The sequence below is a fragment of the Heterodontus francisci genome, chromosome 19 (assembly GCF_036365525.1).
Source record: "Heterodontus francisci isolate sHetFra1 chromosome 19, sHetFra1.hap1, whole genome shotgun sequence".
In the NCBI taxonomy this organism is placed as follows: Eukaryota; Metazoa; Chordata; class Chondrichthyes; order Heterodontiformes; family Heterodontidae; genus Heterodontus; species Heterodontus francisci.
Window position 1 is genome coordinate 93,456,536 of NC_090389.1, and position 25,148 is coordinate 93,481,683.

The 25,148-nt window shown below is 44.2% G+C and overlaps 1 protein-coding gene across 8 annotated transcripts in view; it reads left to right on the top strand.

Annotated features, from left to right (window-relative positions):
• Positions 1–25,148, top strand: part of LOC137380312 (6-phosphofructo-2-kinase/fructose-2,6-bisphosphatase 4-like) — a 447,018-nt gene that overhangs the window by 320,289 nt on the left and 101,581 nt on the right. For all 8 annotated transcript variants that reach the window (XM_068052234.1, XM_068052235.1, XM_068052233.1 and 5 more), the window contains 3 exons: positions 9,775–9,982; positions 11,294–11,440; positions 13,148–13,252. In XM_068052234.1, the coding sequence (XP_067908335.1) occupies positions 9,775–9,982; positions 11,294–11,440; positions 13,148–13,252 (460 nt within the window). The remainder of the gene's footprint in view (positions 1–9,774; positions 9,983–11,293; positions 11,441–13,147; positions 13,253–25,148) is intronic.

Sequence of the window (25,148 nt, forward strand, 5' to 3'; positions counted from 1 at the left end):
ATATAATTTTAGTAAATCTTTTTTGCACCTTCTCGAGTGCCTCTCTGTCCTTTTCCTGATAGGAAGACCACAAATATTCACATGGTTACAAGTGTGGTCTTACCAAGATAAATAAAAGCAAAATACTGCAGATGCTGGAAATCTGAAATAAGAACAGAAAGTGCTGGAAATACTCAACAGGTCAGGCAGCATCTGTGGAGAGAGAAGCAGAGTTAATGTTTCAGGTCAGTGACCCTTCATCAGAACTGGCAACGGTTAGAAAAAAATTAGGTTTTAAGCAAGTGAAGGGGGGTGGTGGGGGCAGGTGGGTGTTTGGTGGGGAAGTGAACAAAAGGGAAGGTGTTTGATAGGGCAGAGGGCAGGAGAGATTTAATAACAAAGCTGTCCTGGGACAAAGGCAAAGACCGTGTTAATGCTTGTGGTGAAAGACAAAGCTTTAGTCCAGAGAGTTTTTCGCACCTTCTCCAGTGCCTCCCCAGTTCTTTTTCTGATAGGAAGACCACAACTGTTCACAGTATTACAAGTCTGGTCTAACCAAGGTTTGAAACAAATTCAAAAGCAAATTACTGCAGATTCTGGAAATTTGAAATAAAAACAGAAAATTCTGGTAATACTCAGCAGGCATGTCAACATCTGTGAGGTGTATTTGTCTGCATGTGTATGCATGTCTTGTGTGAGTTAGAGGAAGTCAGTGTACATAGGAATGTGTACACAGTTGACTTGAGAGTGCAGGCATGTGTGCATAGGATCATGGGAAATAGGAGCAGGAGTAGGCCATTCGGCCTGTCAAGCCCATTCTGCGTTTTAAACAGATCATGGCTGATCATCTACCTCTAGGCTATTTTTTCCCACTATCCCCATATCCCTTGATGACATTAGTATTCAGAAATTTATCAATTTCTGTCTTGAACATGCTCAATGATTGAGCTTCCACGCATTCACCACCCTCTGAATAAAGAAATGACTCCTCATCTCTGTCTTAAATGGGCCATCCCTTATTCTGAGACTGTGTCCCCTTGTTCTAGACTCACTAGTCAGAGGAAACGTTCTATCCATATTTACCCTGTCACACCCTGTAAAAATTTTGTAAGTTTCAATGAGATTACCTCTCATTCTTCGAAACTCTAGAGTTTCCTGTACTCACAGAATCACAGAATAATACAGTGCAGAAGAGGCCTTTCGGCCCATCGAGTCTGCACTGATGCATTAAAGACACCTGACCTGTCTACCTAATCCCATTTGCCAGCACTTGGCCCATAGCCTTGAATGTTATGACGTGCCAAGTGCTCATCCAGGTACTTTTTAAAGGATGTGAGGCAACCTGCCTCTACCACACTCCCAGGCAGTGCATTCCAGACCATCACCACCCTCTGGGTAAAAAAGTCCTTCCTCAAATCCCCCTTAAACCTCCTGCCCCTCACCTTAAACTTGTGTCCCCTCGTAACTGACCCTTCAACTAAAGGGAACAGCTGCTCCTTATCCACCCAGTCCATGCCCCTCATAATCTTGTACACCTCGATCAGGTCACCCCTCAGTCTTCTCTGCTCCAGCGAAAACAACCCAAGCCTATCCAACCTCTCTTCATAGCTTAAATGTTCCATCCCAGGCAACATCCTGGTGAATCGCCTCTGCACCCCCTCCAATGCAATCACATCCTTCCTATAATGTGGCGCCCAGAATTGCACACAGTACTCCAGCTGTGGCCTTACCAAAGGTCTGTACAACTCCAACATGACCTCCCTGCTTTTGTAATCTGTGCCTCGATTGATAAAGGCAAGTGTCCCATATGCCGTTTTCACCACCCTATTAACCTGCCCTTCTGCCTTCAGAGATCTATGGACAAACACGCCAAGGTTCCTTTGTTCCTCGGAACTTCCCAGTTTCAGGCCATTCATTGAATACTTCCACGTCACATTACTCCTTCCAAAGTGTATCACTTCACACTTTTCAGCGTTAAATTCCATCTGCCACTTTTCTGCCCATTTGACCATCCCGTCTATATCTTCCTGTAACCCAAGACACTCAACCTCACTGTTAACCACTCGGCCAATCTTTGTGTCATCTGCGAACTTACTGATCCTACCCCCCACATAGTCATCTATGTCGTTTATATAAATGACAAACAATAGGGGACCCAGCACAGATTCCTGTGGTACGCCACTGGACACTGGCTTCCAGTCACTAAAACAGCCGTCTGTCATCACTCTCTGTCTCCTACAGCTAAGCCAATTTTGAATCCACCTTATCAAGTTACCCTGTATCCCATGTGCATTTGCTTTCTTGATAAGTCTCCCATACTCAAATCCCCTTGCAATGAAGGCCAACATACCAGTTGCCTTCTTAATTGCCTGCTGCGCCTGCATTCTAGCTTTTAATGACTCCTGAATAGCATGGGTTAACGAAAGGGAAATCATGCTTAACAAATCTACCGGAGTTTTTTGAGGATGTAACTAGTAGAATAGCTAAGGGAGAACCAATGGATGCGGTGTATTTGGATTTTCAGAAGCTTTTGGTAAGGTTCCACATAAGAGGTTAGTGTGAGAAATTAAAGCACATGGGATTGGGGGTGATATACTGGCATGGATTGAGAATTGGTTGACAGACAGGAAACAGAGAGTAGGAATAAACGGGTCTTTTTCTGGGTGACAGGCAGTGACTAGTAGGGTACCGCAGGGATCTGTGCTTGGGCCCCAGCTATTCACAATATATATTAATAACTTGGGTGAGGTAACTAAATGTAACATTTCCAAATTTGCAGATGACAAAAAGCTGGGGGGGAATGTGAGCTGTGAGGAGGATGCAAAGAGACTCCAATGTGATTTGGACAAGTTGAGTGAGTGGGCAAATGAATGGCAGATGCAGTATAACGTGGATAAATGTGAGGTTATGCACTTTGGTTGTAAAAACAGAAAGGCAGATTATTATCTGAATGGTGATAGATTGGGAAAGGGGGAGGTGAAACGAGATCTGGGTGTCCTTGTGCAAGCATTCAGGTGCAGCAAGCAGTTAGGAAGATGAATGGTATGTTGGCCTTCATTGCAAGAGGATTTGAGTACAGGAGCAAGGCTGTCTTACTGTTATTATATAGGGCCTTGGCGAGGCCACATCTGGAGTATTGTGTGCAGTTTTGGTCTCCTTATCTGAGGAAGGATGTTCTCGCCATGGAGGGAGTGCAGCGAAGATATACTAGGCTGATTCCTGGGATGGCAGGATTGACGTATGAGGAGAGATTGGGTCGACTAGGCCGACATTCTGTAGAGTTTAGAAGAATGAGAGGGGATCTCATAGAAACCTATAAAATTCTAACAGGACTAGACAGGCTAGATGCAGGGAGGATGTTCCCGATGGCTGGGGAGTCCAGAACCAGGGATCACAGTATCAGGATACGGGGTATGCCATTTAAAACCGAGATGAGGAGAAGTTTCTTTACTCAGAGGGTGGTGAACCAGTGGAATTCTCTACTGCAGAAGGCAGTGGAGGCCAAATCATTAAATATATTCAAGAAGAAGATAGATATATTAATGTCAAAGGGATAAAGGGATATGGGGAGAAAGCAGGAGCAGGGTACTGAATTAGACGATCAGCCATGATCTTTTTTGAATGGCGGAGCAGGCCTGAAGGGCTAAATGGCCTACTCCTGCTCCTATTTTCTATGTTTCTATGAACAAGGACACCCAGGTCTCTTTGGACATCAACACTTCCCAACCTCTCTCCATTTAAGAAATACTCTGCCATTCTGCTTTTTCTACCAAAGTGGATCACTTCACACTTATTCACATTATATTATAGCCCATCTGCCATGTTCTTGCCCATTCACTTAGCCTGCCCAAATCCCTTTGAAGCCTCCTTGCATCCTCCTCACAACTTACATTCCTTCTTAGTTTTGTTTCATCTGCAAATTTGGAAATCTTACAGTTGGTCCCCACATCCAAATCATTGATATAGATTGTAAACAACTCTGGCCCAAGCACTGATCCTTGTGGTACCCCACTGGTAACAGCCTGCCATCCTGAGAATGACCCATATATTCCTACTCTCTGCTTTCTGTCCGTTAACCAATTCTCAATCCATTGCAGTATGTTACCCCCAATCCCATCTGCTCTAATTTTGTTTACAAACCTCCTGTGTGGGACCTTATCAAAAGCCTTCTGAAAATCCAAATATGCCACAGTGGCGCAGTGGTTAGCACCGCAGCCTCACAGCTCCAGCGACCCGGGTTCAATTCCGGATACTGCCTGGGTGGAGTTTGCAAATTCTCCCTGTGTCTGCGTGGGTTTCCTCTGGGTGCTCCGGTTTCCTCCCACATGCCAAAAGACTTGCAGGTTGATAGGTAAATTGGCCATTACAAATTAACCCTAGGATAGGTAGGTGGTAGGGAAATATAGGGACAGGTGGGGATGTGGTAGGAATATGGAATTAGTATAGGATTAGTATAAATGGGTGGTTGATGGTTGGCACAGACTCGGTGGGCCGAAGGGCCTGTTTCAGTGCTGTATCTCTAAAAAAAAACATCCATTGGTTCTCCTTTATTTGTGCTACAAGTAACATCCTCAAAAAAACTCCAACAGGTTTATCAAACATGGAATCTCTCACAAATCTATGTTGACTCTGCCCAATCGTATCATTATTTTCTAAGTGTCCAGTTATCTCATCCTTTATAATAAATTCTAACATTTTCCGTACTACTGATGTCAAACTAACAGGTCTGCAGTTCTCTGTTTTCTCTCTCGCTCCCTTCTTAAATGTTCAGATTACATTTGCTACTTTCCAGGAACCCTTCCAGAATCTATAGAATTTTGAAAGATAACCACCAATGCATCCACTATCTCTCGCCGCCTCCTTCAATTATCTGGGATGTAGCTCATATGGTCCAGGGGATTTATCAACTTTCAATCCAATTACTTTTTTTGAGTACTACCTCTTTGTTGATACTAATTACTTCCAGTTCCTCATTTTTACAAGTCTCTTGGTTCTCTAGTATTTCTGGGAGATTTTCTGTGTCTTCCTCCATGAAGACAGACACAAAGTAATTGTTTAGTAGCTCCGCTATTTCCTTATTCTCTGCCACAAACTCTCCTTTCTCCGCCTGTGATGGACCCACATTCGTCCTTGCTAATCATTTCCTTTTCATATACCTGTAGAAACTTTAACAGTCCCCCTTTATGTTTCTAACTAGCTTTCATTCATAATCTGTTTTCCCTCCCTTTATCAGTTTCTGTATATTATGCAAGCATGTGAGTGTACATGCAGGTATGTCCATTAGTGTGTGCGAGTTTGTTTACACACAGGTGTGTCTGGGTAAGTATGTCTATATGCGCACATTTGCACATGTTTGAGTGAATTCTGTAAGAATACGCTCATGAATGTTTCTTTTATTGTTTCTGTAGGAACGTATCTGTGGGAGTGAGTGTATGTGTGTGTCTGTGGGAGGGCGTATGTGTGTATGTGTCTGACTGTCTGTCGGAGCGTGCCTGTGTGTGTGTGTGTCTGACTGTCTGTCTGTCGGAGCGTGCCTGTGTGTGTCTGTCTGTCTGTGGGAGCGTGCGTGTGTGTGTCTGCATCTGCGGGACCGTGCATGTCTCTCTGTGGCAGCATGCGTGTGTATGTCTGCGGGAGTGTGCGGGTTTGTGTGTGTCTCTCTCTGCGAGGGCGTGTGTGTGTGTCTGTCTGTGGGAGTAAGTGTGTCTGCGAGTGAGAATTTCATCAATATGGAGGCCTAGTGCTGTCTTGCTGGGGAGCACTATGCCGCCAGCCGTTGCTGCCTCACCTTCTTGTGAAGGGTGACCGCGCGAGTGTCCCTAGCGTGTCCCGGAAGGCTGAGCAGGAGTGCTATCCTGATGTCATGCAGCATAACTGGCTGATGCAAAGCCGGAATATCTCATTTAGACTATGCAGGTCCTGGCGATGAATTTACATGCCTCTCTTCAGACCACAAGTGCTAAGTTGCAAGATAGGCCGTGCACTATTGTTCCTAAAAGGGCCAGGCACCTAAGGTAATTTTGAATAACTTCTGCATTTGCAAAGTGTCTGGAAGTACCCTGGAGTGTGCAAAGGAGTGCTATCATCATTACACTACTGGCTGTGTTCTATAGGCCACCAACTGGTGTGAAAAATATAGAGGAATAAATTTGCAAGGAAATTGCAGAGAGGTGCAAAAACTATAGTGTTGTTATAACGGGGGACTTCAATTTATCCTAATGTAGACTGGGATAGTAATAGTGTAAAGGACAGAGAGGGGAAAGAGTTTTTGAAATGTGTTCAGCAAAATTTTCTAGATCAGTCTGTTTCCAGCCCAATAAGGAAGGAGACATGACTGGATCTGGTTCTAGAGAATGAGGTGAGTCAAGTGAATCAGGTGTCAGTAGGGGAACATTTAGGGCACAGTGATCATAGTATTGTAAGGTTTAGGTTCGCTATGGAAAAGGACAAGGAGCAATCCAAAATAAAGATAATTAATTGGGGGAGAGCTAACTTCAATGGTGTGAGAATGGATCTGGCTCAGATAAATTGGAGTCAAAGATTGTCAGGCAAAACTGTAACGGAACACTGTGCTGCCTTTAAAGAGAAGATAGTTTGGGTACAGTTTAGGTATATCCTTATGAGGAGGCTAGGTAGGATAAACAAAGCCAGAGTTCCTAGGATGACAAAAGACATAGAGAGTAAGATGAAGCAGAAAAAGGGTGTGTATGACAGATATTAGGTTGCTAATACAAGTGAGAACCAGACTGAATATAGAAAGTTCAGAGGGGAAGTGAAAAAAAGAGAATGAGAAGCAAAGAGAGTACAAGAGACTGGCAGCCAACAAAAGGAGAATCCAAAAGTCTTCTTTCGGCTTATAAATAGTGAAAGCATAGTAAAAGGAGATGTGGGGCAGATTAGGGACCCAAAAAGGGATTTGCACATGGAGGCAGAGGGCATAGCCGAGGTACTAAATGACTACTTTGCATCTGCCTTTACCAAGGAAAGATGCTGCCAAAGTGAAAGAGGAGGAAGTTGAGACGCTGGAGGGGCTAAAAATTGATAGAGGAGGTACTGGAAAGGCCGGCTGTACTTAAAGTTGATAAGTCACCAGAACTAGATCAGGTGCATCTGAGGATACTGAGAGTAAGGGTGGGAATTGCGGAGCCATTGACCATAATCTTTCAATCCTCCTTAGATACAGGGGTGGTGTCAGAGGACTGGAGAATTGTAAATGTTCAAAAAAGGGTGTAAGGATAAACCCAACACAGACTGGCCAGTCAGTTTAATCTCGGTGATGGGAAAGCTTTTGGAAATGATAATCTGGGATAGAATCAACAGTCACTTGGACAAATGTGTTTTAATTAAGGAAAGCCAGGACGGATTTGTTAAAGGCAAATCATGTTTAACTAATTTGAGTGAGTTTTTTGATGAGGTCACAAAGAGGGTTGATGAAGATAATATGGTTGTTGTGGTGCACATGGATTTCAAAAAGGTGTTTGATAAAGTACCACATAAAAGGCTGTTTATATTCTTTCATGGGATGTGGGTGTCGCTGGCAAGGCCAGTATTTTTGCCCAGCCCTAACTGTCCTTGGGAAGGTGGTGGTGAGCTCCCTTCTTGAACTACTGCAGTCCATATGGTGCAGGTACAACCACAGTGCTGTTAGGGAGGGAGTTCCAGGACTTTGATCCAGTGACAGTGAATGTTTCCAAGTCAGGATGGTGTGTGACTTAGAGGGAGACTTGCAGGGAATGGTGCTACCATCATCCTCAATATTCTCCACGAATCCTATGCCATGGGCTCAGCCACAGTTGACCCCTTGATGCTGAGAGCCATCTCATCCCTAGGGCTCAGGAGATGCAGATATCCTTGTCACCCACTGATTCTGCTCTGCTCCCTTTTGTTGTGTGCCACCTTGTCTTGCGAGAGAAAGGGCAGAATGTCAGTGATTCTGTTGCACTGTGTTTGGGTGATGTGTGTGTCATAGCTGAATAGCCAGAGGTATGTGAAGGCTGCGATAGGTGGGTATGAGGGTGGCAGCATTGGTAGGTGTGTGAGGGTGAGGTGGAGTATCTGGATGTTAGACATGGGTCCTGAGTGCCAGGAGTGCTGCTGGTTGAGTGAATGATGGGTGTGTTGTGCATTGAGCAGTGTGAGAGGTTAGTGGTGTGGTGGGTAGGAGATGATGTGTGGCGATGCATTCACTGACCTTGACCACCTGTATGAGGTCATTAGATTTCTTGTGGCACTGCTGCCAGGTCTGCGGGGCCAGACTCTGGGAGTTAACCTCCTTGGTCACTTGCTCCCTCTCCTGACTGAGGGTGGTCCTTGCGGCCCAACTGGCCCTCTGCAGAACCATGGTCCCTCTCCTGTCCATCTCCAACACTATTGTCTCCAGCACAGCATCCTTCACCCTGGAGCCCTCTCTCTGCCCTCGTGTTCCATCGTCCATGTTATGAATTCCAGCAACATTATTCAGTGTAGCTTCCCTTTAAGAGGGACAGACTGCCTTTAAAAAGAGCAGGCTGGCTACACCACATGCTCTCAGCACAGTGCTGATTTGCCCCCTGCTGAGCGCAAAGGCAACCAACAGTGAGGGACCTGCTCAAGCCTATGTTGGTAATAAGTTGGGAGCGCCAAGTTTGTGTGCTGCCCACCTCCAGTGGAACTGGCAGGGGAAGGTCATGAATCACATCCCTCTTGCCCAAAAAATGGGGCAGAGGAATTTTCAGCCCTGTGTCTCTGTGTATTTGTGTGAGTGTATATGATTCAAAGAATGATAAAGTACAGAAAGTGACCATTCTGCCCATCTTAAATCTCCCCAATCCTCTTCTGCTTTGAGGAGAACAATCCTCGTTTCTCTAGTCTGTCCACATAACTGAAATCCCTTATCTCTGCTACCATTCAGTAAATATCCTCTGCACCCTCTCCAAAGCCTGGACATCCTTCCTAAATTGTGATGCCCAGATTTGGACACAATACCCTAGCTGGGACCTAACCAGTAATTTATAAATACTCAGCATTATTTCTTTTCTTTTGTACTCTCTGCCTCCATTAATAAAGCCAAGGATCCCATATGTTTTTTTAAATAGCTTTCTCAACTTGACCTGCCACCTTCAAAAATGTGTGTACATTTACACCCTGGTCTTTCTGTCCCTGTAACCCCTTTAAAATTGTACCATTAAGTTTACATTGCCTCTTCTCATTCTTCCTACAAAAATATATCACTTCATACTTCTTTGCATTAAATTTGCATCTGCTATGTGTCTTCCCACTTCACCAATCTATCTCTGTCCTCCTGTCTGCTACTATCCTCCTCACTGAGATTACATTTCAACAGCAACAACAACTTGTGTTTATGTAGCACTTTAATGTAATAAAACATCCTAAGGCACTTCACAGAGACATTATAAAACAAAATATGGCACTGAACCACATAGAGATATTAGGACAGATAATTAAAATTGTGGTCAAAGAGGTAGTTTTTTGTGAGTTTGAAATTATGCCCTGTATACCCAAGTTCAGGCCATTAATATATATCAAAAAAGCAGTGATCCTAATACCAACTCCTGGGGAAGAGCTCTGTGTACTTATGTCCATTCTGAAAATCAAACCATGCCACGCACCCTACTGTCTGCTTTCTATCCTTTAGCCAATGCTGTATTCATACTGTCACTGTCCCTTTAATTTCAAGGTGCAGACTGTTAGAGAGAATACCGACATGTACTTGTGTACATTGTGAGAGTGAGTCTGTGTGCATGTCTGAGTGTGTATGTTGCTTTTATTTATTTGTAATATTTCTTTTCCTCAAAGGGACCTTTCTTTTATTAAAATCATGGATGTTGGAAGACGTTACCTTGTCAATCATGTACTAGATCATATTCAAAGCAAAATTGTTTACTACCTCATGAACATCCACATAACTCCACGCTCGATCTACCTCTGTCGTCATGGCGAGAGTGACCTGAATCTGAAGGGCAGGATAGGTGGTGACTCAGGTCTTTCTCTTCGAGGCAAACAGGTGAGTTCAAAATTGTTACAGATCTCCACACAAGACTGTTCAAAGTGTCTCTGTGAACAAAGATTTGATCCCTCCAACACCCTGGCTGATCTTCTGGATCACAGTTCAGAACAGCATGTAGTAAATCATTGCATATCTATTTGAATGAAGAAATTGCCTGCAGTTCTTGAGATGAGTATAATGTGATTTTCTGCAGCCTGACACAGAGAATGATTTCTGTCGTGGTTGCTGATGGAAGCTGGCTATTGTTTATATTCTTACTTAAAAGTGAATCAACCCAGCTGTCCGTACTGCTTGTGGTGACACATTGATATTGTTTGCTAATACTATTTCCGATTGAACACTTAGCTGTTTACTGGGGATCTATCAATCCTGAATCTTGCTCCAGCTCTATATTAACCTGCCCACTGCCTCGTGCTACTATTGATTTGGGGATTTGTGCCCATGTTCTAAAAGTAGTATTTTGAAGGAAAACACAGCATTGTATGAACTCAAACGTGCTTTATTTTTCCTTGCCAATTTCCTGTATTTCCTCCATCATGACAAAGGCATTGACTTCTTACTAAACCTGGCTCTGCAGATGCCTCTTGGGTCTTTGCCCGCTATTTATCTGTGATTTCTCAGTGAGTGTTGGCCATGGTGGGGCAATTGCATCACCCCAATCCTGTCCTCACACAGCACGTGTATTTGCAATAGAAAGTGCTTGACCTTAATTCAACAGGAACTCTAGCTGATGGCTGTTTTCCCCCTTCCCACCTCAGAAGCCAAATATAGGACCCCCTACTCCACTCCAACAGAACAGATATTCTTGATCAATGCAAGGATCTTTACTGATCCGTATGGTTCAACTACTCACTGTCTGAACCATTGGCAGTGCCACTGAATGCACTTTGAACCATTATACATGTGGCAATATTACTGATCAATGCTCAATTATTAATAGGCTGTGTCTGTATAGATGCTGTTATAATTGGCATCAGTGTAAATCTCATTAAATGCTTTCAGAAGTACAGACTGTGTGTAGTTCAGAATTTCTCCCTAGTTATTGAGTGGTTGCATGTCCTTTCAGAGAAGCTAGTTTCCCCTCTCTTGCATCATGTGGCACCTGAACCTCAGCAGCCTTTCTAAGAACCTGGGTATCTTACTGAGCTGGAAGAGTGAGGCACAATATTAGACAGACTTGTGATCTGCTAATTAGAGGCTAAGAGTTGATAAAAGTCATAATGAAAATAGTTAAACCTTTGATTGAAATATAGACACCAGGAATTTACATTAAAATGTCTTTCATCTAAACTCTGCTGTTTTTGCTAGTTTGCCGAATCGTTAGGAAATTTCATACAGGAGCAGAACATAAGGGACTTGAAGGTCTGGACTAGTCAGATGAAAAGGACGATCCAGACTGCGGAGGCCCTGAAGGTGCCTTACGAGCAGTGGAAAATATTGAATGAAATCGATGCGGTGAGTTCATAATGGAGCTGCCTTTTGTCAGAGTCCGTTGCAGTTACATTTCTTGTGTAATTGGAGAAAAGACTAGGGGATCACTTCAGTATGAATGTAGATAACATCGATGATTGTCAGCAATCTAACTGATATTGTGGGCACAATATCAGAGGGTACAGGCACAAAGTTTAACCAGCACTTACCTAGAAGTGGCACAGACTCAGAACAAAATATAAAAACATATATTTTTATGCAGAATAAACTGAATTAGAGAATGATTTGTTTGGACATCTAATTCAGCTGTAAATTACACATTACTGGGATTTGTGAGGGGGGATTGTTACTGAAATTCACAGGGATTTGAAAGGGGGGATTGTTACTGAGATTCACAGGGATTTGAAAGGGGGGATTGTTACTGAGATTCACAGGGATTTGAAAGGGGGGATTGTTACTGAGATTCACAGGGATTTGAAAGGGTGGATTGTTACTGAGATTCACAGGGATTTGAAAGGGGGGGATTGTTACTGAGATTCACAGGGATTTGAAAGGGGGGGATTGTTACTGAGATTCACAGGGATTTGAAAGGGGGGATTGTTACTGAGATTCACAGGGATTTGAAAGGGGGGATTGTTACTGAGATTCACAGGGATTTGAAAGGGGGGATTGTTACTGAAATTCACAGGGATTTGAAAGGGGGGATTGTTACTGAGATTCACAGGGATTTGAAAGGGGGGATTGTTACTGAGATTCACAGGGATTTGAAAGGGTGGATTGTTACTGAGATTCACAGGGATTTGAAAGGGTGGATTGTTACTGAGATTCACAGGGATTTGAAAGGGGGGATTGTTACTGAAATTCACAGGGATTTGAAAGGGTGGATTGTTACTGAGATTCACAGGGATTTGAAAGGGGGGATTGTTACTGAGATTCACAGGGATTTGAAAGGGGGGATTGTTACTGAGATTCACAGGGATTTGAAAGGGTGGATTGTTACTGAGATTCACAGGGATTTGAAAGGGGGGATTGTTACTGAGATTCACAGGGATTTGAAAGGGGGGATTGTTACTGAAATTCACAGGGATTTGAAAGGGGGGATTGTTACTGAGATTCACAGGGATTTGAAAGGGTGGATTGTTACTGAGATTCACAGGGATTTGAAAGGGGGGATTGTTACTGAGATTCACAGGGATTTGAAAGGGGGGATTGTTACTGAGATTCACAGGGATTTGAAAGGGGGGATTGTTACTGAGATTCACAGGGATTTGAAAGGGGGGATTGTTACTGAGATTCACAGGGATTTGAAAGGGGGGATTGTTACTGAGATTCACAGGCATTTGAAAGGGGGGATTGTTACTGAGATTCACAGGGATTTGAAAGGGTGGATTGTTACTGAGATTCACAGGGATTTGAAAGGGGGGATTGTTACTGAGATTCACAGGGATTTGAAAGGGGGGATTGTTACTGAGATTCACAGGGATTTGAAAGGGGGGATTGTTACTGAGATTCACAGGGATTTGGAAGGGGGGATTGTTACTGAGATTCACAGGGATTTGAAAGGGGGGATTGTTACTGAGATTCACAGGGATTTGAAAGGGGGGATTGTTACTGAGATTCACAGGGATTTGAAAGGGGGGATTGTTACTGAGATTCACAGTAAGGAGGAGTGTTTGGGGGAGTGATTTTAGTTTCGGCTCAAGCCTCACCATTTGATGAATGGTTCTGCAGGGTGTCTGTGAAGAGATGATGTATGAGGAGATTCAGAAGAACTACCCAGCAGAATTTGCACTAAGGGATCAAGACAAATACAGATATCGCTATCCAAAGGGAGAGGTGGGTAACGGATTGCAGCATCATGCAAGTGTCGAGAACTCAAAGCAAATCTGTTAAAGCAACATCTTATCTCATGGCTCTATCTGTAACCTGATGAAATTGTAGAATGGGGGGCAAGCAGGAATGTGGAGTTAAGGCCACAATCAGACCAGCCCTAATAAGAGCAAAATACCGCACATGCTGCAACTCTGAAATGAGAACAGAAAGTGCCAGAAATACTCAGCAGGTCTGACAGCAGCTGTGGAGAGAGAAACAGAGTTAATGTTTCAGGTCAGTGACCCTTCATCACAACTGGCAAAAGTTAGAAATGTAACCGTCTTTGAGCAAGTGAAAGGTGCCGGGGTGGATGGGTGGGAAGAAGAATAAGGAAGGACTGCGATAGGGGGGAGAGATTAAATGACAGATGTCATGGAACAGAATGCAAATGGAGGCATGAATAGTTGTAGCGAAAGACAAAGCATGAGTCCAGAGAGAGTGCTAATGGCAGAATAATGAGCAGCTCTGTACAAAAGCAAAAACATAAAAAAAGGTTTTAGACTTGCACATGGTTAAAAAATAAATAATTTTTTAAAACAATATATACGTTAAAAAAAAAATGGGGCTCATGGTCTGAAATTATTGAACTTAATATTGAGTCCAGAAGGCTGTAGAGTGCAAGACCAGCCATGATCTTATTGAATGGTGGAGCAGGCTAAAGGGGCCGAATGGCCTATTCCTGCTCCTGTTTCTTATAATGACTGAGCTTAGTGACGTGTCAGCATTTCAAAAATATCCTTCCCTTAGCAGATGAAAAGAGGATCAAACAGCCTGTTTTGTAGTTTGACTTAAAAACTGGCTTTTGTATCAGGTACAACCTGTGGAAATGAAGAAAATGGGGTAGAGGCTGAGTGATATTTTGGCGGCCTTATTTATGTTCTATAAAATTATGTTGCTTATTTTGTTTTTCTTTCACCATCTCTCCTGAAGGTGCCGACTCATGCTGTGTGCACCTAATGCCCTCCAGTACTATCAGTGGTGTGCACTCCAGGGTATGCTGCTTCCCCTGGGGAACACCCCCTCACTGGATAGAGTTCTGTGGACAGCAGCTGCTTGCTGGCACCCTAACTCAAGCTCTGGCTGTGGCCCAGGCACCCAGTCTTCACCTTTAACACGCGACACTGAATAGTAATGAACTTTTTGACTGAGTGTAAACTTGCCTAGCCTAGTGGTCTCATACATCCAATTTTCAGAAGGTTTACTGGATAATTCTCTTGGTTGAATACAGTTGTGTTACTGATTTTTGACACACATGTACCAAACGCTATGAAGATGGTTGGTAAGTTAAGGTTCTTTATTACAGAATTACAGGAGAGCTCTTCAATACCCATGTTACCTGCTGACTAACACTGCTTCAACTACTGGGTTACATGTTAGCTTGCATCATTTCCTGTGATATATAGGAAACTATTTATATATTCAGCAGTATGTTAACTAATATTCAGGCGGTTAACGCAATATCACAACATCCCCTTTTCCTTAAATGGAAAAGTTATATAAATTCTAAGCTGTGTACATAATGAAACAGGATAATTGTGAACAATATTTACACATGTATGGACTCTCACATTGATTACTCAAGTGTCTCTGAAATGTACAGGTGGTCTACTGACTCAACCTGATCTGGTAACAGTGAAACTTTGCTGAGATCTAGAATTGTCAATACTTTTCTCTTGACTTGGGGGTGGAAGGTTATCGGGGGTAGGTGGAAATGTGGGGTATTCAGTTCAACCATGAATGGCGGAGCAGGCTCGAATGGCTGAGTGGCCTACTCCTGCTCCTAATTCGTATGTTCGTATGCAGACAGACAGTTATCTTGTACTTGGGTATTGAATGTGTCATCTTCCTTAATTCCACTCTCAGGACTTAAATGTGAACATTTTCTTGATGCTACAGGAATGTTAGGTATGGTGCTGTTGGATAACTCTCTCAGCTGACATCTATTCCTCCTCAATGTCACTCCATTTTGGGTGGTTACCTTGCATGACCATGCCTCATTGTAGATAGAACATAGAACAGTACAGCACAGTACAGGCCCTTCGGACCATGATGTTGTGCCGAACCTTTAACCTACTCTAAGATCAAACTAACTACCTACCCTTCATTCTACTATCATCCATGTACCTATTCAAGAGTCGCTTAAATGCCCCTAATGTATCTGCTTCTACTACCACCGCTGGCAGCGCATTCCACGCACCCACCACTCTCTGTGTAAAGAACCTACCTCTGACATCTCCTCGAAACCTTCTTCCAATCACCTTAAAATTATGCCCCCTGGTGATAGCCCTTTCCACCCTGGGAAAAAGTCTCTGGCTATCCACTCTATCTATGCCTCTCATCATCTTGTACCCCTCTATCAAGTCACCTCTCATCCTTCTTCGCTCCAATGAGAAAAGATCTTTGACACTTCCACAGGGAACCTTGTCTTCTCTTGTGGGTGAATCACTCTGACCTTCTGTCCGATCTGCAGAGGAGGCAACTCCACACCTGCATGTTTGTCATGTGTGATTTTCATTTTCTTTTGTCTTGCCAATAATTTATCTTGGACTGACGACGATCTGATCCAATGATGACTCTGAATAATTGTCCTTACTTGCCTTTCGAACATGATCTCTGCTGGAGATGGTAAACCTGTATCCAGTGGTGTTGCTCGTAGGTGCAACATTGCTATAAAATCTTGAAGTGTAAGCAGACTATTCAAGACAAATAGGAGCATTGGAACATAGAAGCAGGAGTAGACCATTCAGCCCATCGAGCCTGCTCTGTCATTCGTTTGGATGATGGCTGATCATCTACCTCAATCCCACTTTCCTGTGCTATCCCCTTATCATTTAATGTCAATAGTATCCAAATATCTATCAATTTCTGTCTTGAACATGCTCAATGATTGAGCTTCCACAGCCCTCTTGGGTAGAGAATTCCACAGATTCACCACCCTCTGAGTAAGGAAACTCCTCCTTATCTCAGTATTAAACGGCCTGCCCCTTATTCTGAGACTGTGTCCCCTGATTCTAGACTCACCAGCCAGGGGAAACATCCTATCCACATCCATCCTGTCATGCCCTGTAAAAATTTTGGAAGTTTCAATGAGAACTCCTCTCGTTCTTTGAAACTCTACAGAATATAGGCCCCGTTTCCTCAATCTCTCCTCATAAAACAATTCCGCCATCTCAGGGATTAGTCTCGTGAACCTCTGTTGCACTCCCTCTATGGCAAGTCTAACCTTCCTTAGAAGAGGAGACCAAAACTGTACACAATACTCCAGGTGTGGCCTCGCCAAGGCTCTGTACAATTGCAGGAAGACTTCTTTACTCCTGTACTCAAAACCCCTTGCGATGAAAGCCAACGTACCATTTGCCTTCCTAATTACTTGCTACACCTGCATACTAGCTTTTAGTGACTCATGAACAAGAACACACAGGTCCCTTTGGACATTAACACTTCCCAACCTCTCATCATTTAAGAAATGTCTTTCTGCTTTTTCTACCTTGTTCTTGCCCGTTCACTTAGCCTGTCCAAGTCCCCATGAAGCCTCTTTGCAACTTCCTCACAACTTACATTCCTACCTAGTTTTATGTCATCAAATTTGGAAATATTACATTTGGTCCCCATATCCAAATTATTTATATAGATTGTAAACAGCTGTGGCCCCAACACTGATCCTTGTGGTACCCTAATGATGGTTCACACTATCTTTTCTGTTAGTCCATTTGACCTTGGATAACGTGGAGATAATGTAATGTTAATAATACACTTTGCACACGTCTTGAAATGACTTACCGGTGTATTGTGGACTGTTAGCCAACGCTATCTCTTTCTGGGAACCAAAAAGACTGAAAGTTGCACTCATCGGGTGGAATTTTATGGGCTGTGCAAGAGTGGATTTGGTGGTGTAAGGTGATATAGTTAGGTGGGAGGTGTTTTTTTGGATTCCCGACAGTGGGATATGTTAGAGAAATTAAGTCGGGGGCAGGTTTATGGCGTTCCGGGGTTCCCCCAGCACAGTGGTGGATTGCAGCTTTGCATTGGTTTGAATAACATGAATACTCATTATCCTACATATAGTTACAATTCAGTCCAACCTTCCAGATTAAGTGAATGGCGAGCGCTATTCCTGTGTCACCCAGTTCACAATTGTTTTATCGTGGCATGCAGGAGTCGGATTTGTGCAGTTGAGTCTCAGGTCTGTGCTGTTCTCTCTTCAACTCATCTGCAAAAATAATGCCAGCATTGGAATAGATGTTTCCCTCCTAGCTTGGCACCAGCAAGGGTAAATCTTCTCAGGGGAGGAGCATGGGAGGGTACTTGGGTAGAGAAGGGTGGGTTCGATCGGGTGCATGGGACTACATGGAGGAGCAGGGGAGAGTGGAGTGGAGCTTCCAGGATGTTGAATGTTTGCTGTTGATGCTGAAGCTGCATGTTGTCGGCTGTGGGGCTGGTGGTTGGCTTATAACATTAAAGTGTGAAGATATTTGACAAGGGCCTAAAGGGAGGAATGAGTGCCGTCAATGCCGGAGAGCTCTGGGGCAAATTGAGGGTACTGGCTGACATCTGACTCACTTTTGTTGCAGGGAAATTAAATGATGTGAAGTTGGTGGTGACTTTCACAAATTAAGGGAGGTAAAAACATTTTGAGTTAAGTAAAAGCTTCAATTTGTTAGTCTGAAGATACTTACATGAAAGGAAGGCTGATGATCCTTGAGGCTACAAGTACAGAATGTTTTATATCTGTGGTGATCATGGTTCTTGGGCCAGTGACGGCAGGTTCCACCGATGAAAGGCCGCCCCGCCGCATGATCCCACGTGTCTCCTGTGCCTATCGTTGCACAGTTCATTTACATATAAAATTGCGTGTGTCACGGGAAATACGGCAGAAGCGGAAGTTACACCAACTTCCGGTCCCATGGTCAGGAATGCCACGACACTCATAAAATCCCGGCCATCGTGTTTGCTACCGATGTACTTGATGTATCCCTCAATTGGTGAATGATAGGAAATTTGGAGAAGTAGTCAGTAATGAGTAAGAAGCTGTCACCTCAGATGGTAAATAAGTCAGTAGCTATTCTTGACCATGGATGTGATGGAACATTATGAGGATGAAGTGGCTCTGTGTGTTGGCTCGGCTGATGTTCGTGACATGCATCACACATCATCACTACCCGCACTATGTCATTATGGATCCCTGGCCAATAAACTGTCTCACATGCAAGTCATCTTGACTTTTCAATGCCCATGTGACATTGATGTAATTGTGTAAGGATATCTTGGTGCAGTGCTTTTGGTATCAATACTTATTTGTCCTTGAAAATGACAGCAGTGGTTATCCCTAATTCGTCAAGGTATGGCCAGAAGGTTCTGAGGTCAGTTGGAACCTCTTGCATTGCGTCTGGTCATCCGCTGATGATCTGCCATAATGCTCTTAGAACCTGATCTCTGGATGTCTCTTCTTGGAGCTCTTCGTGTTTTTTCTGTCCACATCGCTTTAGGTTAATGTTCGACATGTCTTCTAGCTCTATATCTATTTTGCCTATTTGGACATCTAACGGTATATCTTCTGTCTTCTTGGGGTTGGGTAGTCTGTTCAATGTGTCAGATGTAATCAAGAGATTTCCAGGTTAGTATCGAACTTCACAATCATACCCCTGTACCTTGATCAGTAACCTTTGGAGTCGAGGTGGCGCACTGGTGAGTATTTTTTGCCAAATCATTGCCAACGGCTTATGATCAGTCTTGACAACAAAGCATTTGCCAAATAGATACGTGTGGAATCAAGTAATACTGAACACTAGTCTAGAGACTAATGATATTTCTTGTTCTATGTTCGCATAGTTCGCCTGAGTGGGTGACAAACTTTTGGAACCAAACACAATTGGTCTACCTTCCTGTTACAGACATACTCTACTTCAAGTGTAGTTTCGTTCCTTGGGGTGGTTTTAACAAATCGAATATGTGCTGATGTCCTTCATGCCACAAGAATGGCGTCTCTTTCTTGAGAAGTTCATACAGTGATGATGCTTTCTCAAAGAACTTTTAGATATTTGGTGCTTAAAAGTTAAACAAACCCAAACATCTCTGTAAATCTTTGTCTTGAGGAGTAGGCATTGAGATTGTATTTCTTCAACATTCCTGGGATATGGTCGTATTCCAGTGTCAGAATAAATCATATCAAAAAAGTTGATATGGCTCCCATTGATTGCACATTGCTATTAAACACGAGACCTTCCCTTCTAGCTGTCTCCATTAAAAGGTGAAGATTCTTGTCAGGCTGTTCCTTGGTGCTTCCCATAACCACTATGTCATCTGCAATGTAAACACAGCCAGGAACACACTCGGTACTGTGATCCATGTGCTGTTGGAACAGGTCTTCACTCGCTGACAGACTGAATGGTAACCGTAGAAAACAACACCAACCAAATGGTGTTCTGAAAGTTGTTGGTTCCTCTGAATCTTCGGAAAGGTGGACTGACCATTATCCACGTTTCACGTCCCACTTCGAGAAAAACCTGGCTCTAGCAAACCATGGGTTAAGCTCTTCAAAGTAGGAATTTTGTGATATTTTCTGAGTGCTCGATTTAATCTTCTAGGATCCAGGTATACACTAATGGTACCATCTTTCTTAATTACAATGGTGATTGAGCTACACCAATCAGTGTGTTGCTGAACACAGTGAAGAATCCCCTGTTCCATTGTGTCAAGCTCAGCCTTTAGCTTGTCCTTTATGTGGTCACTGGACTTCTGTGGTGGATCTATGGAGGGAACTGCATTGTCTTTCAAGTGAAGAATAGCATCTATAAAACTGCCCAGGGGAATAGACTCAATAGGGTCACACTTGCCTTTACTATCTAGCATTGCTGCTTTAATGATCTTGTGAATCGTCATGATCCGGAGTTAGCTGCGTGCTGGTAGTCCTGCTACCACTGGACCAATTGTGTCAACAACACAGAACATGTGATGACCATGCAGAATTTCCATATCTACATTTCAATGTCATTGCTTCCACGTAGTATAGATTAGTGAACCATTATATGCGGTGAGTCTAGCTCTTGTTGGCTGTAACATAGACTCCCATTTAGCCAGGTACATGTCTGAGTATCCACAGTGGTAAAATGTTGGCACGTGCCCCAGTGTATCTCTCCAGTCATAGCTTGTGCTTGCCAATTTTGTTAGGACATATGATGTCTATTGTGATGAAGGCTTTCAGCTGCGTGATTGAATCCATGTGCTGCGTGACTGTCACTGTACGGAAAGCTTGTTTGCCTTCCGAGCTTTCTTTGCTGTGCAGGTTTTTACCTACCTCATGGACATGCTTGTGCTTGAACAGGTACTTGGCGAACTCTTTTTTACTACCACAAGGCAGCATCTGCGTTTTTATTGAGCTGTGGCTTCTGACTGCTTCCTCGCTGCCAGATGCTCTGCACAGTCTTGCCCAGTGTCCCTTTAAACCACATGCCTTGCAGATATCTCTGAATGCAGGACAGTTGCATGGCTGATGCATTAGACCACACTTGTCGCATGCCTTGCCCTGTTGAGGTGTCTTGGCTACCTCACCTATAGTTGTTGCAGCTCTAAATGCTTGCATATATTGCCTGCTCGCAGATATGGCTTTGTATTTTCTGTCGTCTTGGAGGAGACTGTCAATGTCATATCCTTTTTCTTATTGAGCAGATTCTTTTGGAATGCCTCGATTGGAGTCAATGCGATTACCAACTCCATTATTCTCTTGGAGAGTTCTGCATCTGTGAAATCGCAATATTTACCTTTTTCTCGACATCAACTAACAAACTGACCAATAGTTTCTTTGGGCTAATATAAAATAAAAACGAGAAATGCTGGAAATACTCAGCAGGTTTGGCAGCATCTGTGGACAGAGAAGTAGAGTTAACGTTTCAGGTCAGTGACCCTTCATCAGAACTGGCAGAGGCTAGAAATGTAATAGGGTTTAAGCAAGTAAAGCGGGGTGGGGCTAGCTAACACTTTTCTCTCACCACACTATTAACATACCGTTTGCCTTTGCTCCATGATCTTCTGGTCAGTTATTCTCTGTGACCTTGTCTTATCAACACCTCTTTTGTTATCTCTCACCCCACCCCCGCTTTACTTGCTTAAAACCTATTACATTTCTAGCCTCTGCCAGTTCTGATGAAGGGTCACTGACCTGAAACGTTAACTCTACTTCTCTCTCCACAGATGCTGCCAGACCTGCTGAGTATTTCCAGCATTTTTTGTTTTTATTCCGCAAAAATACTGCCTTTCTAACCAGCTGCAGTTCGATAAAATTCCCCCTTTTGGTTACTCACTCTTGGAGTAGGGTGCTTCTCGAATACGGCCCTATATTGCACTGCCGCTGCTTCTTCCAGCTATTCTCAGTGTTGTCCCAGGCTTTTATGGCTTTACACAGGAGAAGCTGTTGTCCACGATGTTGCGCTTCTGATCACTGCCACTGCGTTGAACACTGCTGCTCGCACTCTGCAACGCTACTACCACTTTGTGTTCTGCTGCTGCCATATTGTGCTATTGGTTTTTAACACAAACACTATGAGGATGGTTGGTAAGTTAACGGACGGTTTCTATATTACAGAATAACAGAATACAGGAGAGCTCTTCAATGCACGTGCTAACTGCTGACTAACACTGCTCCAACTACTGGGTTACGTTAGCTTGCATCACTTCCTGTGATGATGTATACCAAGGTATTTACATATTCAGTAGTATGTTAACTGGTATTCAGGCAGTTAGAGCAATGTCACAGCAAATACTTGCACACAGACACTAAGGAGCCAATGTCAAGCCTCCCCCCCCCACAACAGGTGGGAGAGAGTTGGGGGAGATGACACAAGGTTAAAAATGAAAAATCGGGGGACGTGTATGGGCTCATTGCCATTTTTATGGGGGTGATTATGAGCCGAATATATATCCTGTCTTGAAGTGGTGGGACACTTAATTCTAATGTTGCTGTTGGCAGCCTGTTTAAATTTGATGCTGGATGGCTGAGTTCCTTGGGTCGGAAAATGGCAGTGAAAAGGAGGTGGGAGGCGCTGGCTTCAGAAGGTAAGAGCACCCAGAGCCAGGATGAGCAGGCGTGTACCATCAACCACCCGCCACCAACACCCCCGCCAACACCCCCCCCCCCCCCCCCCCCCGACCCCCCAAGCCCTGCAAGGAAGCTTTCCGCAGATCCCTTTGCTGCTGAAATGAGCGACCCACCCCCTTCCTTCCCCAAGCCTCCTGCCTCTAATTCCTGATCTCTGGCTTGCCCCAGGAAAATGGTAAATAATCCAACTGCTGACACTCTGAATGCACCTTCTGTTGCTTGAGAGGGTAAACTACATTTCCTGCCTTGTCTCCTCCATGGCTCAGTGGGTAGCACTCTGTTCTGAATAAGAAGGGCAGGAGTTCATGTCCCACTCCAGAGACTAGAGCCTTTAATCCAGGCCAGTACTTCCAGTGCCAGTACAGAGGGAGCGCGACATTGTTGGAGATGCTGTTTTTCAGATAAGACGTTAAAACAAGGCCCTGTCTGCCCTCAGGTGGATGTAAAAAAAAATCCCACAGCACTATTCAAAGAGGAGGAAGGAAGTCTCACCAGTGTTGTGGGCTGTATTTATCCCTGAACTAGCATCACTAAAACAGGTTTTCTGGTCTTTTATCTCTTTGCTGTTTCTGGGATCTTGCCATGTGCATTTGCTGCTGCTTATCCTACAATGACTATACTTTAAAAGTACTTCAGTGGCTGTAAAGCACTTTGTAAAGTCCTGATATTGTGAAAGATTCTATAGGAGTGGTGAGACCACATACAGTGTGGTTCCTTTAAATGGGTATTGATGACTCAGCTCAACCTGCAGTGGAAATATCCAGACAACGTGTTGACAGCAGTACTAAGTTCATTACAAACAGCTTCTTGTATTGATTCAGCACAGGAGTGCTTGGCAGCTAATTTGCTATCAGTTTACTAGATTTAATAATCTGGGTTAAGTGTAGACAAGGATTGCTAATTAGCACAGGGTTTTTTGAGAATTCTGAGAAACAGTGAGACTTGGACAAGACCTCATGCACGCAACACATTGCCTTATATTTGCTAGAGTTTATAAGAATGAGAGGGGATGTCATAGAAACCTACAAAATTCTAACAGGACTGGACAGACTAGATGCAGGAAGCAAGTTCCCGATGGTGGGGGAGTCCAGGACCAGGGGTCATAGTCTAATGATAAGGGGTAAGCCATTTAGCACTGAGATGAGGTGGGATTTCTTCACCCAGAGAGTGGTGAACCTGTGGAATTCTCTACCATGGAAAACAGTTGAGGCCAAATCATTAAATATATTCAAGAAAGAGTTAGATATAGTTCTTAGGGCTAAAGGAATAGAAGGATATGGGGAGAAAGCGGGAACAGGGTACTGAGTTTGGAAGATCAGTCATGATCGTATTGAATGGTGGTGCAGGCTCAAAAGGCCGAATGGCCTACTCCTGCTCCTATTTTTCTATGTTTCTAGCACATCTAGAAACACTTCCAACCCATTACACCTGCAGCTATGTGTAACCAAGATATTCAGCATTTAATATCTTGATTGGCAAAAATCAGTAGATGATCCTTGTTGAGAGGTGATGCACAAGTGGAGAGGTGTAAGTCAGAGTCAGAGTACTCTCAGCAAACAAGCTGTAATTATCTTAATTAATGAATCTCTACTTCCCGTCAAACAATCAATTCATCTCATTGTTCAAACCTGGACTGTTGGGCAGAGACTGAGATAAGCTTTACAGTATGCATTTTAAAATCTGTGGCCATTCTGAATCTTCTGCAATCCTAACAGTGCCAGTGCTGTTTATGTGGCAGGGTTACATTGCACAGTTGGGGGGCAGGGTTATGTTGCAGAGCCGGGGGGGGGAGAGGCAGTGTTACGTTGCACAGTTGGGGGGGAGGGGCAAGGTTGTGTTACACATTTGGGGCAGGGTTACGTTGCACAGTCCAGGTGGGGGGGCAGGGTTACGTTGCACAGTCCAGGTGGGGGGCCACGGTTACATTGCACAGTTGGGGGGGAGGGGCAGGGTTATGTTGCACAATTGGTGGGGGGACAGAGTTACGTTGCACAGTTTGGGGACAGGGTTACGTTGCACAGTTTGGGGGACAGAGTTACGTTGCACAGTTTGGGGGACAGAGTTACGTTGCACAGTCGGGTGGAACAGGGTTGCGTTGCACAGTTTGGGGTGCAGGGTTGCGTTGCACAGTTTGGGGGCGGGGTTACGTTGCACAGTTTGGGAAGGGGCAGGGTTGCGTTGCACAGTTTGGGGGGCAGGGTTGCGTTGCACAGTTTGGGGGGCAGGGTTACGTTGCACAGTTTGGGGGGCAGAGTTGCGTTGCACAGTTTGGGGGCGAGGTTACGTTGCACAGTTTGGGGGACAGGGTTCCGTTGCACAGTTGGGAAGGGGCAGGGTTACGTTGCACAGTTGGGAAGGGGCGGGGTTACGTTGCACAGTTTGGGGGACAGGGTTACGTTGCACAGTTGGGAAGGGGCAGGGTTGCGTTGCACAGTTTGGGGGGCAGGGTTGCGTTGCACAGTTTGGGGGACAGGGTTACGTTGCACAGTTTGGGGGACAAGGTTGCGTTGCACAGTTTGGGGGACAGGGTTACGTTGCACAGTTTGGGGTACAGGGTTACGTTGCACAGTTTGGGGTACAGGGTTACGTTGCACAGTTTGGCGGACACGGTTACGTTGCACTGTTTGGCGGACACGGTTACATTGCACAGTTTGCGGGACAGGGTTACGTTGCACAGTTGGGGTGGGGCAGGGTTACGTTGCACAATTGGTGGGGGGACAGACTTACGTTGCACAGTTTGGGGGACAGGGTTACGTTGCACAGTTGGGG